Raw genomic sequence first — 17,910 nt, 5'->3', positions numbered from 1 at the left:
CCGCGTACACAAGCAACTTAATTTCATTTCATTTAGCAATCCGGAAAAGTACAAAGTTAAAAAGCAAGAATTCAAGTAGAAATGTCAGGGTCATTTAAATGCACTTAGATACACAAAGGGTCATATTTGGAAGTCAAAAAATATTAGGAGGAGCCCATCAGGTGACTGATGATAAGATGGAGGGGTACACAAAGACACATTGATTTCATTATGCTCATTATTCTATCGCTTTATAAAAGGATCACCATACATACACTAAAGAGCTGATTTGACACAAAGGAACTTAGCTGAAAAATCAAAAAACCTGTTATCTATCCCTGGCTAAGAAACAAAATGGCTGCGTGCTCTTAGGAAGTCATACAGACCTTTACACCTCTTTGTACCTATTTGCAAAAGGGGGGAAATGACTGTGATTTTTTAAAAAGCCTTTTGATAATCGTCAAAGTGTAGATTTGTTATTGAATCATGTTGCTATATCTGTACACATCTTCCTGGCTTGTGATCACACAGTGTTAGTCCCTTGCACTTACCCAGGACAGTGAGATAGGCCTTGGACGTTTTGACAGGCATTGTAAATAAAGAACAGGTGTACTGTCCTTCATCCGACAGAGACACATCACTGACGCTGATACTCAGTTCATGCCAGGAAGCCCGAACCAGCTCGATTCTATTGTCTCTTAAGGCTGGAAAAAAAGAAAATATTGAAAATGTGAATTACAACAGTAGACAAAGTCAGTACTGTAAGACCACATATTTTTAGCACAACATAAGAAACATGGACTATACAGTACATGGGATTCGCCAGGCCAGAATCCTGGAGAGGATAGCCTTTCCCTTCTCCAGGGGATCTTCCCAACCTAGGGCTTGAACCCAGGTCCCCCACACTGCACGCAGATTCCTTACCAGCTGATCCACAAGGGAAGCCCAAGAGTATACTGGAGTGGGTAGCCTATCCCTTCTCCAGCGGATCTTCCTTACCCAGCAATCAAACTGGGGTCTCCTGCATTGCAGGCAGATTCTTTACCAACTGAGCTATCAGGGAAGACTTCCTGGCCATGAGTATGTCGAAATATTGTTTCCTGAAACATTTTAAACTAATGTTTACATATATTGAATTTTTAATCAGATTTTTTAAATCAAAGTAGAATTGTGTTCCTTAATGTTCTCAGAAAAAACTTTTTAATTAAGTGAATGGATCTAGTATATATGATGCTTTGGATGAGGTAGATATTGATGGTGATAAAAATGGCTTTCCTTCACAAAGTCTTTCATGAGTTGCCAGTACTAAGAAAAGCTATAAACAAAATCATTAACTTCTATGCACAGACAAAATTGGGAAAACTATGACTGCTCATTTCCTTCTAGGAAACCAACAATGAACCTGAGCATATTGAAAGTTTATCTGCAGCAGAGACACCAAACTATTTTTTTAATCCAGAGCTTACTTTCAGCTGAAAAGGACCCAGAGGTTTGTTGTTGTTGTTTCATTGTTAAGTTGTGTCTGACTTTTTGTGACCCATGGACTGAAACCCATCAGACTCCTACATCCCTGGGATTTTCCAGGCAAGAATACTGGAGTAAGTTGCCATTCCCCTCTCCAGGGGATCTTCCCAAGCCAGGGATCAAACATGGGTCTCCCACATTGCAGGCAGACTCTTTACTGTCTGAGCCACCAGGGTTTAAAATATTCTTTGGTTCAAATCACCTTTTCTTATACAGAACACTTGTTTTCACAGAAGATCTCTTAGCAACTTGCGGATTTATGCTCCTTTTAAATCATTCTAGGAAAATCATTAAAAAGTTTAAATTTTATTATATTCTCCACTAAGTACAGCTATAAAATCAGTAACTAGGCAAGAGGTGACTAAGGGAATAATTTGAAAAGTAGGAAGAGGAAACAGGACTGGTTAGGAATACTAGGACCCAGTTCAGTTCAGTTCAGTTGCTCAGTCATGTTCGACTCTTTGAGACCCCATGAACTGCAGCACGCCAGGCCTCCCTGTCCATCGTCAACTCCCAGAGTCCACCCAAACTCATGTCCATTGAGACAGTGATGCCATCCAATCATCTCATCCTCTGTCCTCCCCTTCTCTTCTTGCCCTCAATCTTTCCCAGCATCATGTGGGTCTTTTCAAATGAGTCATCTTTTTGCATCATGTGGCCAAAGTTTGGAGTTTCAGCTTCAACATTAGTCCTTCCAGTGAACACCCAGGACTAATCTCCTTTAGGATGGACTGGTTGGGTCTCCTTGCAGTCCAAGGGACTCTAAAGAGTCTTCTCCAAACCACAGTTCAAAAGCATCAATTCTTCAGGACTCAGCTTTCTTTATAGTCCAACTCTTACATCCTTATGGGAAAATCATAGCCTTGACTAGACGGACATTTGTCGGCAAAGTAATCTCTGCTTTTTAATATGCTGTCTAGCTTGGTCATAACTTTCCTTCCAAGGAGTAAGCTACTTTTAATTTCATGTCTGCAATCACCATTTGCAGTGATTTTGAAGCCCAGAAAAATAAAGTCAGCCACTGTTTCCAGTGTTTCCCTATCTATTTACCATGGAATGATGGGACCGGATGCCATGATCTTAATTTTCTGAATGTTGAGCTTTAAGCCAACTTTTTCCCCTCTCCTCCTTCACTTTCATCAAGAGGTACCTTAGTTCTTCTTTGCTTTCTGCCATAAGGGTGGTGTCATCTGCATATCTGAGGTTACTGATATTTCTCCCGGCAATCTGGATTCCAGCTTGTTCTTCTTCCAGCCCAGCATTTCTCATGATGTACTCTGCATATAGGTTAAATAAGCAGAGTAACAATATATAGCCTTGACGTACTTGTTTTCCTATTTGGAACCAGTCTGTTGTCCCATGTCCAGTTCTAACTGTTGCTTCCTGACCTGCATACAGGTTTCTCAAAAGGCAGGTCAGGTGGTCTGGTATTCCCAACTCTTTCAGAATTTCCCACAGTTTATTGTGATCCACACAGTCAAAGGCTTTGGCAAACTCAGTAAAGCAGAAATAGATGTTTTTCTGGAACTCTCTTGCTTTTTCAATGATTCAGCAGATGTTGCCAATTTGATCTCTGGTTCCTCTGCCTTTTCTAAAAGCTGCTTGAACATCTGGAAGTTCACAGTTCACATATTGCTCAAGCCTGGCTTGGAGAATTTTGAGCATTACTTTACTAGCATGTGAGATCAGTGCAATTGTGCAGTAGTTTGAGCATTCTTTGGCATTGCCTTTCTTTGGGATTGGAATGAAAACTGATCTTTTCCAGTCCTGTGGCCACTGCTAAGTTTTCCAAATTTGCTGACATATTGAGTGCAGCACTTTCACAGCATCATATTTCAGGATTTGAAATAGTTCAACTCGAATTCTATCACCTCCACAGCTTTGCTCATAGTGTTGCTTCCTAAGGCCCACTTGACTTCACATTCCAGGATGTCTGGCTCTAGGTCAGTGATTACACCATTGTAATTATCTAGGTGGTGAAGATCTTTTTTGTACAGTTCTGTGTATTCTTGTCACCTCTTCTTAACGTCTTCTGCTTCTGTTAGGTCCATAAAATTTCTGTCCTTTATTGAGCCCATCTTTGCATGAAATGTTCCCTTGGTATCTCTAATTTTCTTAACAATATCTATAGTCTTTCCCATTCTATTGTTTTCCTCTTTTTATTTGCATTGATCGCTGAGGAAGGTTTTCTTATCTATCCTTTCTATTCTTTGGAACTCTGCATTCTAATGGGTATATCTTTCCTTTTTGCCTTTGCTTTTCACTTCCCTTCTTTTCACAGCTATTTGTAAGGCTTCCTCAGAGTGCCATTTTGCTTTTTTGCATTTCTTTTTCTTGGGGGTGGTCTTGATCCCTGTTTCCTGTACAATGTCACGAACCTCCATCCAATCGTTCATCAGGCACTGTGTCTATCAGATCTAGTCTCTTAAATCTATTTCTCACTTCCACTGTATAATCATAAGGGATTTGATTTAGGTCATAACTGAATGGTCTAGTGGTTACCTCACTTTCTTCAATTTAAGTCTGAATTTGACAATAAGGAGTTCATGATCTGTGCCACAGTCAGCTCCTGGTCTTTTTTTGCTGACTGTATAGAGCTTTTACATCTTCTGCTGCAAAGAATATAATCAGTCTGATTTCAGTGTTGACCATCTGGTGATATCCATGTGTAGAGTCCTCTCTTATGTTGTTGGAAGAGGCTGTTTGCTATGACCAGTGCGTTCTCTTGGCAAAACAATTAGCCTTTGCCCTGCTTCATTCCATACTCCAAGGCCAAATTTGCCTGTTACTCCAGATGTTTCTTGACTTCCTACTTTTGCATTCCAGTCCCCTATAATATATATAACTAGGACCCAAGGAACAATACATACAGGGCCTCTTCAACCAACCGTAAAAGGCAATTGAGACTCGGCTTCTGCTAATGGAAATCTAGCAACAAAAGGTGGCCTAGGTGGACTCGCTTTTATCGCAGATCAAATGGGATTCCCACCAAGAACTTTGGGAGAGATGAGGCCACCTCCAAGGGGAATCAAGCGGAAGTACTGCTCCCATGGAAAGCCATCTCTTTCTCCCTTGGCTGGCCATCAGGGAAGCCCTTCCCTTTCCTATTGAGAGACAGCAGTCAGTTGGACATCACAGGCAGTGGATAATTCTATAACAATTCTAAAGCAATTACCCACCCCTTGAAGTGATCTTTGATAAGACTGGTACAACTACCAGGGAAAACAACTCCCAGGTCAGCTCAAACTGACCAAATAGCACCACAAAATCTCTGAAAACTAAATTGTCAGTGGTACCATAGCCCACAAATGTAAGCTAGGATCTGTGTGATGAATCTATATAGAACAGAAGATGTAAATAGTATCCAGATTCTCCTAACATAATAGCCAACTGTCCAGGAGCTGATTAAAAAAAAAAAAAAATTACCAGTCACACCAAATACTAGGAAAATCAAATCTTTAATGAGAACAAATAAGCAACAGATGCTAACACTGAGTTGAAATGGATGTTAAAATTATCTGACAAAAAGAATTTAAAGAAGTCATAGTAAATTTATTCTAACAGGCAATTGCTAATTACCTTGTAATAACACAAAATAGAAAATCTCAGCAAAGTAAAGAAGTATTTTAAAAAGAGCTAAAAGGAAATTATAGAAGTCAAAAATACAATAATCAATATAAAAACTCACTGGCTTGGATTAATAGTACAATTATGACAACAGAGAATATAATCAGTGAACTTAAGGACAGAGAAATATCATTCACCTGATCCAAACAAGAGAGAGAAAACTGATTGGAAAACAAACAAAAAAACCCCCAAATCTTAGAAACCTGAGGGAAAAATGACACAGTATCCAACAGTGTTACCATATGAGTTGCAAAAGATGAGAAACAGTGGGGCTGAAATAATTTAAGAAATAATGGTCAAAAACTTCACAACGTAGGCAAAGGAAAAAAAATCAAAAGGAAGAGTAAATTCAAATAAGATAAACCAAAAGTCCATATCAAGATATAGCTAAATTAAAATTCTGAAATCCAAAGAAAATGAATAAAACCTTAAGAGTAGACACAGAGAAAGACATATTACCTATAAGAACCAACTCAAATGACATTATGTTACTATTTCTCACTTGAAATTATAGAGGTCGGAGGCAGTGGCACATTTTTCAAGTGCTGAAAGAAAATATCGATAGTAAATTCTTATCCAGTGAAACCACCATTCAGGAACCAGGGGGGAAATAAATGTATTTTTGGAAGAAGGAAAACTAAAAAACATGTTCCTCTAGCAGATCTGTCTTAAAGAAAAGTTAAAGTTCTTCAAACAGAAAAGATAAAAATCTGAAGCATTAAGAAGAAAGAACGAGTGACAGAAAAAAAAAAGGGGGGGGAAATACAATGTAGACTACTCTTCTGTGTTTCCTAATTATATGATAGGTAAGCAAAAATTATACCATCAACTGATGCAGTGTTCAACATACAAAGATGGATTAGTCAAAGGAAATAAAAAATGGTAGGGCAAAGGGATCTAAAGAAGTAATTTTTTCATTCTTTATTAGAAGTGGTAAAACTGGTAGACTGTGATAAGTCATATGTGTATAGGATTTCAATATCTGGAGAAACTACTAAGAAAATAGACAAAGTGATATATTCAAAAACTATATAAATAAAGATTAAGTCTGTTTATATAGTGTCTTGAAATAACTAAAATTATAGAGCTGGAGAAAAGATTAATTCTTACCAAGGGTTAAGCTTAGTAAGAGGTGGAGGAAAGTGGAAGGGACATGAATGTGGTTATAAAACCAGAGCACAGGGAATCATTGTGGTGATAGAACTGTTTTGCATCTTGACTTGGTGATGCATACATTAACCAACATATGTAATAAAACTGAATAATATATATGCATATATAAGCTATATAACTACATAGTACTATCAAAGTCAAGCTGATATATTACATATGTTAAGTCACTTCAGTCATGTCCAACTCTGTGCAACCCCACAGATGGCAGCCCACCAGGCTCCCCCATCCCTGGGATTCTCCAGGCAAGAACACTGGAGTGGGTTGCCATTTCCTTCTCCAATGCAGGAAAGTGAAAGTGAAGTCGCTCAGTCGTATCCGACTCTTAGCAACCCCATGGACTGCAGCCTACCAGGCTCCTCCATCCATGGAATTTTCCAGGCAAGAATACTAGAGTGGGCTGCCATTTCCTTCTCCAATATTATTACATATACATGTAGTATAATTACATATACAAGCCGATACATACAGATATTAAATGTTCATATTTAAATTATTTGTGTGGAATAAGGCTAAAAGCACAGGTTTTGGTATCAAAAGATCTGCTTTAGGCAGTTATATAAGGTTAGGTTTCCTGTGGATAATAATTCCTGATTCATTTCTATCTTTGGATTATGATGAGAACTTTAATATCATGTTACATACAAAGTACTTTAAAACAAATCTGCATGATATACTAAAATATTTTGTATTTGGAATCCTGATGAGAAACCAAATATTTTGTCTGAAATGTCTCAACTGGTTGAGATTACCAAATCCTATAATGTTTTGAGTTGCTTTATAATTGCTATCAGTCTTGACTAAAATTTGGGCTCTGAAAAGTAGAATACCTATATTGTAACACCTATATTGTAAATACCTATATTGTAAATACCTATATTGTAAGCTTTTTGGGTTACTGTATGAATTTATGTGATTCACTTGTTGTGCACCTCAGTTTGCTGAGTGTTAAGTGGAGATAATAATAATCGAGTGAAAAATATAAGGGATATGTCTTAGAGAAATGAATATATGAATATATATTCAAAACCTGAAAACATATTCTCAAAGAGGAAGAAAGTGACACAATTAGTAAAGATATTTTATTATCATGTAAATATCCTTGATAATTCATTTGTCAAAAACACAAAGAGCTTCCTGAGATTTTCATTGGACTGCACATTTTAAACAAATCCTACATCCACAGCGTTTATCTTTTCAATTTTGTAAATAGGATGCCATCTGCAGTTCACTTTATCACAGCACTTTAAGTATGAAAGAATAAAGGGAAACCTTTTAAAGTCCAAAGAGGGATGTCATATAACTCAAAGGATTCCCTGTGAGAAGGATCCTTGTCTTGCTCATCTCAGCACTCTGCACCATTACTATCTGCGCGGGAGGTTTTCAGTGAATGAGTATTGAATTGAAGTTGAGAGCCAAACTGTCTGTTTATGATAACAGCAGACTGAAAAAAGAAATGAATTAAGAAGTCCTTTTTGATAAATCTCCATGGGATCCATTAAGGGAGAAAAGCCCCAAAAAAGAAGAAAAAGGATGTCATGTTTAGACACTGTTTAGCATAAAAGATCTAGAATCATGCTTCACATTTTTTTTAACAAAGTGTCATTCATTGAACAATTATTTGAAGTACTAAATGAGTGACCCATGAAGTTATTGTCATGTTATCTTATGGTTTCCAAATGAACACAAAAGGTAGTAGATACCTAGAAATAATCCCCACTTTCTCCATAGTAAATTCCATACATTGATACTGAACCTGAATAAAGAATTGTAATATAATATTGTTGGTTGAAGTGAATTAAATCTTTAAAAAAATAGAAGTTTGGGAACAGAGAATGTTCATGGTTATCCAAATATCTTTTTTAAACAATAAAAGCTCAAATATTTCATTGAAAAAAATAGTTAAACATTACCTTAGGAACAATTAAGAGAACAAATGAGTGTGTAGAATAAAAGAAAGGTAGTTGCTCACACACCATAGAGATTAAAATGAGCCAATAAGCCAAGCAGCTACTTTGAGGTCACACCTCATAAGTCATTAGGTGCCTGCCACCCAATGGTGAGTTGACTTAAGAGTTCAAAACCCTGACCTCTGGAGAATTTTATTTTAGCTGCAAATAAGAAGCAGTAACCAATGAGTAAGAATCATTAAATAGGACTTAATGCAGGATAAAAATTATTTTCCCAATATACCATTGGTTCTAAATGGTTCATCAGTCATACATGCATATTTGAGATTCATACTAAGTAAAATAAAAATTCCTAAGATGATCACATGAAGAATTTTAGACAAATTTTATACTGATTTCTGACAAAGGTTACTGGCATAGCTAATAAATTGTTTATTAATTCGTTTTAAACCAAATCAACATAATAACACTAGTACTATTGAATTTGTCTGACATTATTCATTTAAGAACCAAATAGAAATTCATGCATACTTGTATTAATAGTGTTCCTTCCTTTAGTGTGGTATTTATAAAGGTGATGTTTATAAAGATGGTCACATAACTTCTTGCCAGGTGGTCACATTTTGAAATATCTTTAAATTGATTCCCAGTGAGTAATAATTTATATCAAACTTTAGGGTGCTTACATAATGATAAAAAGCATATTTTACTATATAATCACTTTTAAGAGACTATTAAAATGCAGCAAATAATGCCTTCATTGTGTTTGCATTTTTCCTAATTCATCCGTCTGACCTAAAACTTTACCAGATCAGGATTATCTCTTTATATTTATATTTATTTTCATAAATATTTATATTTATATTATCTACAGTTTTTTATACATAGCATGGTATATATAGATGCCCATTAAGTTTTATTGGATTAAATTAAATATGTGGGTCATCAGTCTTTTGTATGTAATAATGTCCTATAATTATCCATATTAACATCATTTTAGAAAATTCCAAGTATTAAGTATTATATATTGAATGATTTTTCTTATTATAATTCACTATATCTTATAGAAAAAGTACTAACAGAAAAAGTCTACATCAAAATGATGTTTATTAATCTCATAAAAATCCAGGAGAGTTCCCCAGCATAGGTATTAAAGAGCACACATACTTGTCCATATATTTAGAGAAACAAAGCATAAAATGTCTCACTCTATGTGTCTTTTATGCTACCAAATTTGATTCAACTGACAAGTTTTTGTTGAGAATCCATGATATGCCAGACACCATGCTAGATGTGGTAGGGAAATAGGAGTTTAAAAACAGTATATTTTCCAACCACCTCCTGTCCAGCTGGGAGACACATGGTCCCACATGAAGACACTTCAAGTGTCAACTTGGTTACTTAAATTCTCAATGTCCAGCATATATTTCCAAGAGCATACCACCCTACACTAGGCTTTACTCAAAGCAATCACTGCATAGACTTAGAACAATTTTTAAACATGTTACTTTCCAATCAGTAATTTTCATTTTGTAGAGTAAGTTTAACATCACTGGTGTGATGAGATTTCAAGAACCATTGATAATGTCATTCTTCATTCTTGTTCTCAGCTCAAGTCCTCACCATCCAGGTGCCCCCATTTGATTCTTATAGGGAGTTTAGATATGTCAGTGCAAGCCAAGTTCTGCCTAGGGAAAGAAATATTAAGAATGCTGTGTATAGCCTTTGATTCAATACCAAGCTTCACTGTTGTCTGCTGACTAATAAGACAGTCCTTCTCATGATTCTGATTTTGTTGTGTTAAGGTTGTCTGGACCAGCACTAACCTTTGTGTCCCAACTTCTGCAACAGGCCTGTTCTCTCTGCACATTATCCACTTAGACCTGTGCTAACTGCCTACACTGGCTTTGACCCTACTGATTTCTCTAGAACTGATCACTAGCTAAATTGGCTTGGGCGATCTGCCAACCCTGTTTTTTTCAGATGAAATATCTACTGTCTCCAAGGGTAAGAATTGGATGAGTAATTAAGGCTTCAGTGACCAAGCCTTAATACCAAGGCTTTTGGTATACCAGAAGGTTTTTTTGTTTGTTTGTTTTTTAATATTAAATCTGTATCTTAATAAATCAGAAAAGAAAAATAAGTCAAATAAGCTCTAATAAAGTTTTAAATGGGTCATATATTCAAGGCTTAACTCTTGTCAGACCTCAAAATTAGTGTATTGACATGTATGATGTCAAAATATGCCTCTAGAAATTGTAAACAGGAAAGACAAAGAAGGAAATTGAGGTATCTTACTCTTATTATGTAGTTTTCTTTTTTTGGTTAATAGCCACAATGTTTTATTTCTTAATAGCATAAGCATATACTGATTACATTCAGTATATGTTATTTGTAATTGTACTATGGACTGCCAGAAATAAAGGAGTTAAACGTACAGATGAAATAAATCACAAGCTAGTGAATCCTTTTCTGCTTTGTTCTTTTACAGTCATACAACATAAAACAATCTAAATCAATCTCCTGGAAAATTGGTAAAAACAGCCATTGCTCTAGAGCTGATATTTGGTATACCAAGTTTCAGCTGGGACTAGATTTTTACTGAAACCATAGTAAATGGAGTTTTAGAAAAGAAATGTGAACAGAATCCAAGCAATAAATCTGGAAACTGTGTCACTATTTGAAAGATGTTTTCCAAGTGGTAGAATTTCAGTTTTTAAACCACAGCTTTACTTACTTCAAATGTATAAAAACAAATATTCATTGCTCTCTTCTCTATATTTGTAATCTGTTATGATGAAACATTAAAAAAGCAAAAATATTGCCATACCTAACAAAAATGTACCCCAAATTAATAAACTTGGGTATGGAAAATGTATTAACATGTTTGAGAAATGAATATAGAGTCCATGGCATTTCTGCTTTCCATTTCCTTGTCTTTGTAAAGCTTTCCCCTTTTCCTCAGTGTCCTCCTCATGACATATCCTGAGGGAAACCTTTCTATTCTTTCACTCTATTAAATTCCTAAAGCCCTTAACAAGAGACTGCATCCTTAATACATCTGTGTGTGTGTGTGCACTCAGTCGTATCCAACTCTTTGTGACCCCATGGATTGCAGCCTGCCAGGCTACTCTATTCATGGGATTTTCCAGGCAAGAATACTGGAGTATTTCCTACTCCAGGGGATCTGCTATACTCCTATATCCCTACCCAGTTTTCTCTTTTGTAAGATGACTTTAAAACTGTTTGCCATGTAACTTAAGGCCCTAAATATCAGAAACATGTTTAATTTTCTAGCCCATTTCCCCATCCCTCCTTAAAATGCCTAACAATTTAGAAACACATAAGATTTTGTTCAAATATGGTGAGTAATACATTCCTCTTTACCTAAAGGCATATATTCCTTCTGCAAGTCTCCAGATCAGACTTTTCACTCAAGCTATCTAACGTATTGCTTTCTTGATAAAATTTTTCATGCTGTCCACCTCCAGACACATTCACCCCTTCCTTCATTCACAAGGGATGAATGTGCATGAAGCTTAATAATAATTTGTTGAGCTAATGAGAGAGCAGAATATGGATGTGAGAGTTGGACCTTAAAGAAGGCTGAGCACTGAAGAATTGATGCTTTTGAACAGTGGTGTAGGAGAAGACTCTTGAGAGTCCCTTGGACTGCAAGGAGGTCAAACCAGTCAACCTTAAAGGAAATCAATCCTGAATACTCATTGGAAGGACTGATGATGAAGCTGAAGATACAATACTTTGGCCACCTGATATGGAGTCGACTCATTAGAAAAGACTCTGATGCTGGGAAAGATTGAAGGCAAGAGGAGAAGGGGATGACAGAGAAAGAGACAGTATGGCTTCATCGACTAAATGGACATGAGTTTGTGCAAGCTGTGGGAGATAGTGAAGGTGTGCTGCAGTCCATGAGGTTGAAAAGAGTTGGACACGACTGTGAACAAAATGAAAGAGTAAAAATGAACATTATATGGTCCATTATTTATATGCTGATGTATACCATTTCAGGAGAAGGCAATGGCACCCCACTCCAGTACTCTTGCCTGGAAAATCCCATGGATGGAGGAGCCTGGTAGGTTCCAGTCCATGGGGTCGTGAAGAGTCAGACAGGACTGAGTGACTTCACTTTCACTTTTCACTTTCCTGCATTGGAGAAGGAAATGGCAACCCACTCCAGTGTTCTTGCCTGGAGAATCCCAGGGATGGGGGAGCCTAATGGCTGCTGTCTATGAGGTCACACAGAGTCGGACCTGACTGAAGTGACTTAGCAGCAGCAGTATACCATTTCAGATTATTGTTGAACTTCATGTACATTCCTCATATGTACCCTTTGGGCTTCCCTGATGGCTCATTAGTAAAGAATCCACCTGTCAATGCAGGAGACATGGGTTTGATTCCCAGGTCAGAAGATCCCCTGGAGAAGGAAACAACAATCCCCTGCAGTATTCTTGCCTGAAAAATCTCATAGATAGAGGAAACTTGCTGGCTACAGTCAATGGGGCTGCAAAGAGTTGGACACAATTGAGCACAGCCCAGTGCATAGACATGATATATTTTCATTTTGCAAAATTTGACTTAAAAGGAGTTTGAGCTTTTGATTTTTAGTTTTTAAATCTTTAGATTAGTTTTATCATTTTGTATTGTCAAAATATCATTAATAGGGATCAAAATTTAAAAAATAAAATGATATTTTACAATTCAAATAAAACTCATTTTTCTAAGACCACATCCTAAATATATAACTTGACTTAAGTAACTGAAATTTAAAATGATCTAAGACAGTTGCATTGTCATGCTAAACTCTATAGTGGCCTATGCCTGTAAATCTTCTAAACCTATGGATTCAGACACTGAAAACTTACTCGATGTCTTTAAGATTGTAAGTAGGCTTGTCTTGAGCTTCCCTTGTGGCTCAGCTGGTAAAAGAATCTGCCTGCAATACAAGAGACCTGGGTTCGATCTCCAGGTTGGGAAGATCCCCTGGAGAAGGGAAAGGCTATCCACTCCAATATTCTGGCCTGGAGAATTCCATGAACTGTATAGTCCATGGGGTCACAAAGAGTTGGACACGACTGAGCAACTTTCACTTTCACTAGGTTTGTCTTATTCCTACTTTCACAATGTCATATGGCAAGAAGAACTTTGTAAAACCAAAGCAAATACACTTTTGTCTCCTTTTATATCTCTAGATAACCATCTAGCTATCATTATTCCCACTAATGTACAGTATGGATTAAATGTTGCATTTCAGTTGCTTACAACATAGGAAATTTCTTTAACATGTAACAATAAAGGACTAGTCAAGGCCATTGGTGGATTACGATGTACACTCCACAAGCATCAGTAACATATGCTAACATTGCCATCTTGAGAATGTGAATATCTTCTGAGTGCAAGTGAGCCTGGGGAAGCATGTGTACAAAATTTTAATGGCAGAGGCCTGGGAGCACACATAACACACACACACACCATTCCATGTGCAAGCCTACAGCCATACTTCGAGGGAGACTGGTATATGCAGTCTGGCTGTATGTATAGGAAGGAGAGATACTAGTGAGCAGTTGATACTTTCTGCCTTGATACTGCAGGCTTATGTGTACCACTACATCTATATATGTTAGTGCATCTATATAAAAATCTTGATAAAATTGATAAAAAAGTGTATCCAGGAGTGATAGAAAGTAATAGATAATATATTTTCTCTAAAATAGTTATAATTTCAGTGTGTTTGGTACAAAAATTCTACCTAGTTACTAAATTATTAAAAATAATTATGAATTTATTTTTCATGAACATCTTCTCAATGCTACCTTAGTTAGATTCAGCAAGGGAGAAATAGCAATAGAAGTAACACTATAGTCATTTTCTGTTAACTCTCAAAGTGATAAGCATATTCCTGGTTTTAGAAAATGGAAGGTGAATTATTGTGTATTATTTACTAAATTATGTTTTTAGAATAAAAACTATCCAGCATGGTTTATATAAATTATACATGTATATTAATTAGGCACATATATGTATACATATATATTTGGCAATTAAAGTATTCAATGTTTATTTCATTTCTGACATCAATTCGAAATAAAATTCTATATATCTTCTTAAATGAACTAATAATACACCTCCACTTCAATTTTAAAAGAAAAACTCTACAAATGCTCTATACAATGATGGAATCATCTAAAATGTGAACACTTTACTTGAAAATTCCAAATAAACTTTCACTAAGATAACTTCTGGAAAAGAAAATACAGATACATATACCTCACCCATATATTATCAATATGTACTAATTTCATCTCTTGGCCAATCCTTATAGTACATTTTGATAGAGAATAAATGTAGTTCTAAATCTATAAACCATATATGATAAACATTATATATATATATTCTGCATGCATGCTAAGTTGCTTCAGTTGTGACCAACTCTTTGAGACCCCATAGACTGTAGCATGCCAGGCTCCTCTGTTCCTAGGGATTTTCTAGGCAAAAATACTGGAGTGGGTTGCCATGTCCTCCTCCAGGGTATTTCCTGACCCAGGGATCAAACTCTCATCTCTTTTATGTCCTGCTTGGCAACTGGATTCTTTACCACTAGTGTCACTAGGGAAGCTCATGTTACAAAGCATATATATATATAGCTCAGATAATTAAGTATTTTTTAAAATATACATATATATATATATATATATATTTCATTCTGGGAACATTTTCACTGAGAAAGTAAACACTGAATAGACTAAGTGGTTACTGGCACCTGAATATGAGATCATATTTATGCTGCTCAAATTACTGAATGTTAGAAGCTACTGAGATGTTGATTTGGGTTTAATATAGAGACTGTCTTTCTATTTACTGAGTTCTTCACAATTGGTACTGAGCAAACTTATGAGATATGAGCTCTGTCAAAAAAGTTGTTTAATTAATGGCTATTGGATCTCCTGCCAGGAATGATTAAATATCTTTCTCTCATTGCATGAGAATATGTCCTAAGTGACTTTTGAAATCTCTTATAATGATTTTAGGAAATCTATTTTTGAAATTTACTTAGGAGTAACAGTTAATGCTTTCAATCATAAATTGAATTCATATATTTATTCAATGGCAAATAAGTTCTGATTTTAGTAACCAGGAATCACTAACTCAATGGTATATTATACTCAATGTATGCTTTTATCTATTAAAAAGCTTCAGTGGATTATTAAGTTGCCTTCAGTGAGTTATACCTTAATTTTATTAATTACTAATAAATTAGTAATTAATTACTAATCTGCATTTTAAAATCATCTCACACTGATTTACACTTTTTAGTCAGTATGTATTTGTGATCAGACTGACCTCTATGCTGAAAATATTGTCATTTATAAGTTAATTATTCAACAAAGGACTGCTCAAATAAGCAAATATTTCTCAAAATTCCATCTTTAGAAAATTAGTATACATACACTCAAAATGCTTTCTGTTTCTCCTAGATGTCAGCACTCTCATTGCTGCTGCTGCTGCTGCTAAGTCGCTTCAGTCGTGTCTAACTCTTTGCGACCCCATGGACTGCAGCCTACCAGGCTCCTCTGTCCATGGGATTTTCCAGGCAAGAGTACTGGAGTGGGGTGCCATTGCCTTCTCCGAGCACTCTCATTAAATAAATACAAAAGTAAGTATTTAGAGGAGAGCAGTATAAAATTATGAAAGAGTGGACAGACATGTCTAGCTAGTTATGGTGAAATCCTAAATGACAAAATCCATTTTGGATGAGTTGAATGCCTCTGTCTTTCTATCTGTGTCTATATCCCAATTAATATATTTGTTTATATGTGTGTGTATATAAAACTGCAATATATAAAATGTATTATATCAGATGATTCCTTTTCCCCAATACCATCTTGCTGGATAAAAATTAGAGGTATTTCATTCTTATTAATAATAGTGTATCACTCTGCAAATAATAATAATAATAATAAGTTGAGGAGATCATAATATACCATCTGTCAGATGACATAAGAACATAATAGAAACTCACTTTATGAAATTCAGACTGAATGCCAAAAAATCATTTTGTTTATGAAGCATTTGAAAAAAGTCAAATAAATATACACTCACTAGCACTAACATATCAATAAAAAAATTCTGCAAATAAGTGCCAAAGTCCAATTTTGTCTTAAGAATTCTCTTCACAACTTAAAATTTAAATAATTTATAAACATATATCAACTATGATTCATTGTTGCTGTTGTTGTTCAGTTGCTAAGTTGTATCCAAGTCTTTGCAACCCAAAGAACTGCAGCACACCAGGCCTCCCTGTCCTTCACCATCTCCCAAATTTGCTCAAACTGAAGTCCATTGAGTCAGTGATGCCATCCAACCATTTCATTCTCTGTCACCCTCTTCTCCTCTTGCCCTCAATCTTTCCCAGCATCAGGGTCTTTTCCAATGAGTCAACTCTTTGCATCCTGTAGCCAAAGTATTGGAGCTTCAGTATCAGTCCTTCCAAAGAATATTCAGGGTTGATATCCTTTAGGATTGCCTGGTTTGATTTCCTTGCTGTCCTCAAGAGTCTTTTCCAGCACCAGGATTCAAAAACATCAGTACTTTGGCACTCAGCCTTCTTTATGGTCCAACTCTCACATCCATACATGACTACTGGAAAAACTATAGCTTTGACTATACTGACCTTTGTTGGCAAAGTGATGTCTCTGCTTTTTAATACACTTGTCTAGGTTTGTCATAGCTTTTCTTCCAAGGAACAAGTGTCTTTTAATTTTGTGGCTGAAGTCACAATCTGCAGTGATTTTGGAGCCCAAGAAAATCCAATCTGTCACTGTTTCCACTTTTTACCTATCTATTTGCCATGAAGTGTTGGGACCAGATGCCATGATCTTAGTTTTCTGAAGGTTAAGTATTAAATCAGCTTCTTCACTCTCCTCTTTCAACATCATCAAGAAGTTCTTTAGTTCCTCTTCATTATTTGCCATCAAAGTGGTTTTATCTGCCTATATGAGATTGTTGAAATCATAAACTGTGATTTGTTACTAATACCAAATGCCCAGATGCTGATATATGTTCAACTACATTGCAGTCTGCTGAATAAAGACCATTTATTCATTTATTCAGAAGGCTTTACTAGAAGCCTTATCCTAAAATGAATACCATACAATTGCACTTAACATATATAAAATATGGGTAGTTTTATGAAGAATGATTGGTAATAGATAATTACCATAATTTAACAACTACAAAATTCTGATACACATTTTCAAAGGTCTTATACAAACTTGTTTCCCTGTCTCCTACAAATAAAAGTCTGTGAATATTTTGTTTGCTTCTGCAAAACAGTATTTCTTTAGGTGTTTGTCACATTATTTCTTATTTTTGTTGAGAAAATATCTTTCAGTATTTGATACAGCTCACTATTTGCCTGGATTCAGAGAACAAGAAAATGATGTGGTATTTGAACTGAACACTTTCTGTAAGCTCTCATTCTTTCCAACAGCCTACAATATATTGGTCTCCTCATTGACATATGAAATTTATTTCTTACATCCCACCATAAAACCACCATATGTGGCCATGTGACATTACTCTCATCAAGCATTTATATCAGAGACAAGAAGATTATATGCCATGCTATTATGGAAATGCATACACAAAGGTACATTGGGAATGGGAAACATTTGCCTTCCTT

The 17,910-nt window shown here is 35.8% G+C and overlaps 1 protein-coding gene across 3 annotated transcripts in view; it reads right to left on the bottom strand.

The window, feature by feature from the left end:
- The window catches only part of CADM2 (cell adhesion molecule 2), a 1,274,389-nt gene that overhangs the window by 192,875 nt on the left and 1,063,604 nt on the right, over window positions 1-17,910 (bottom strand). For all 3 annotated transcript variants that reach the window (XM_070786560.1, XM_070786570.1, XM_070786566.1), the window contains one exon: window positions 531-683. In XM_070786560.1, coding sequence (XP_070642661.1) covers window positions 531-683 — 153 coding nt within the window. The remainder of the gene's footprint in view (window positions 1-530; window positions 684-17,910) is intronic.

Source organism: Bos indicus, chromosome 1 (genome assembly GCF_029378745.1).
Source record: "Bos indicus isolate NIAB-ARS_2022 breed Sahiwal x Tharparkar chromosome 1, NIAB-ARS_B.indTharparkar_mat_pri_1.0, whole genome shotgun sequence".
In the NCBI taxonomy this organism is placed as follows: Eukaryota; Metazoa; Chordata; class Mammalia; order Artiodactyla; family Bovidae; genus Bos; species Bos indicus.
The sequence above is the reverse complement of the archived record's forward strand: the minus strand, read 5'-3'. Positions and strand labels throughout refer to the sequence as shown.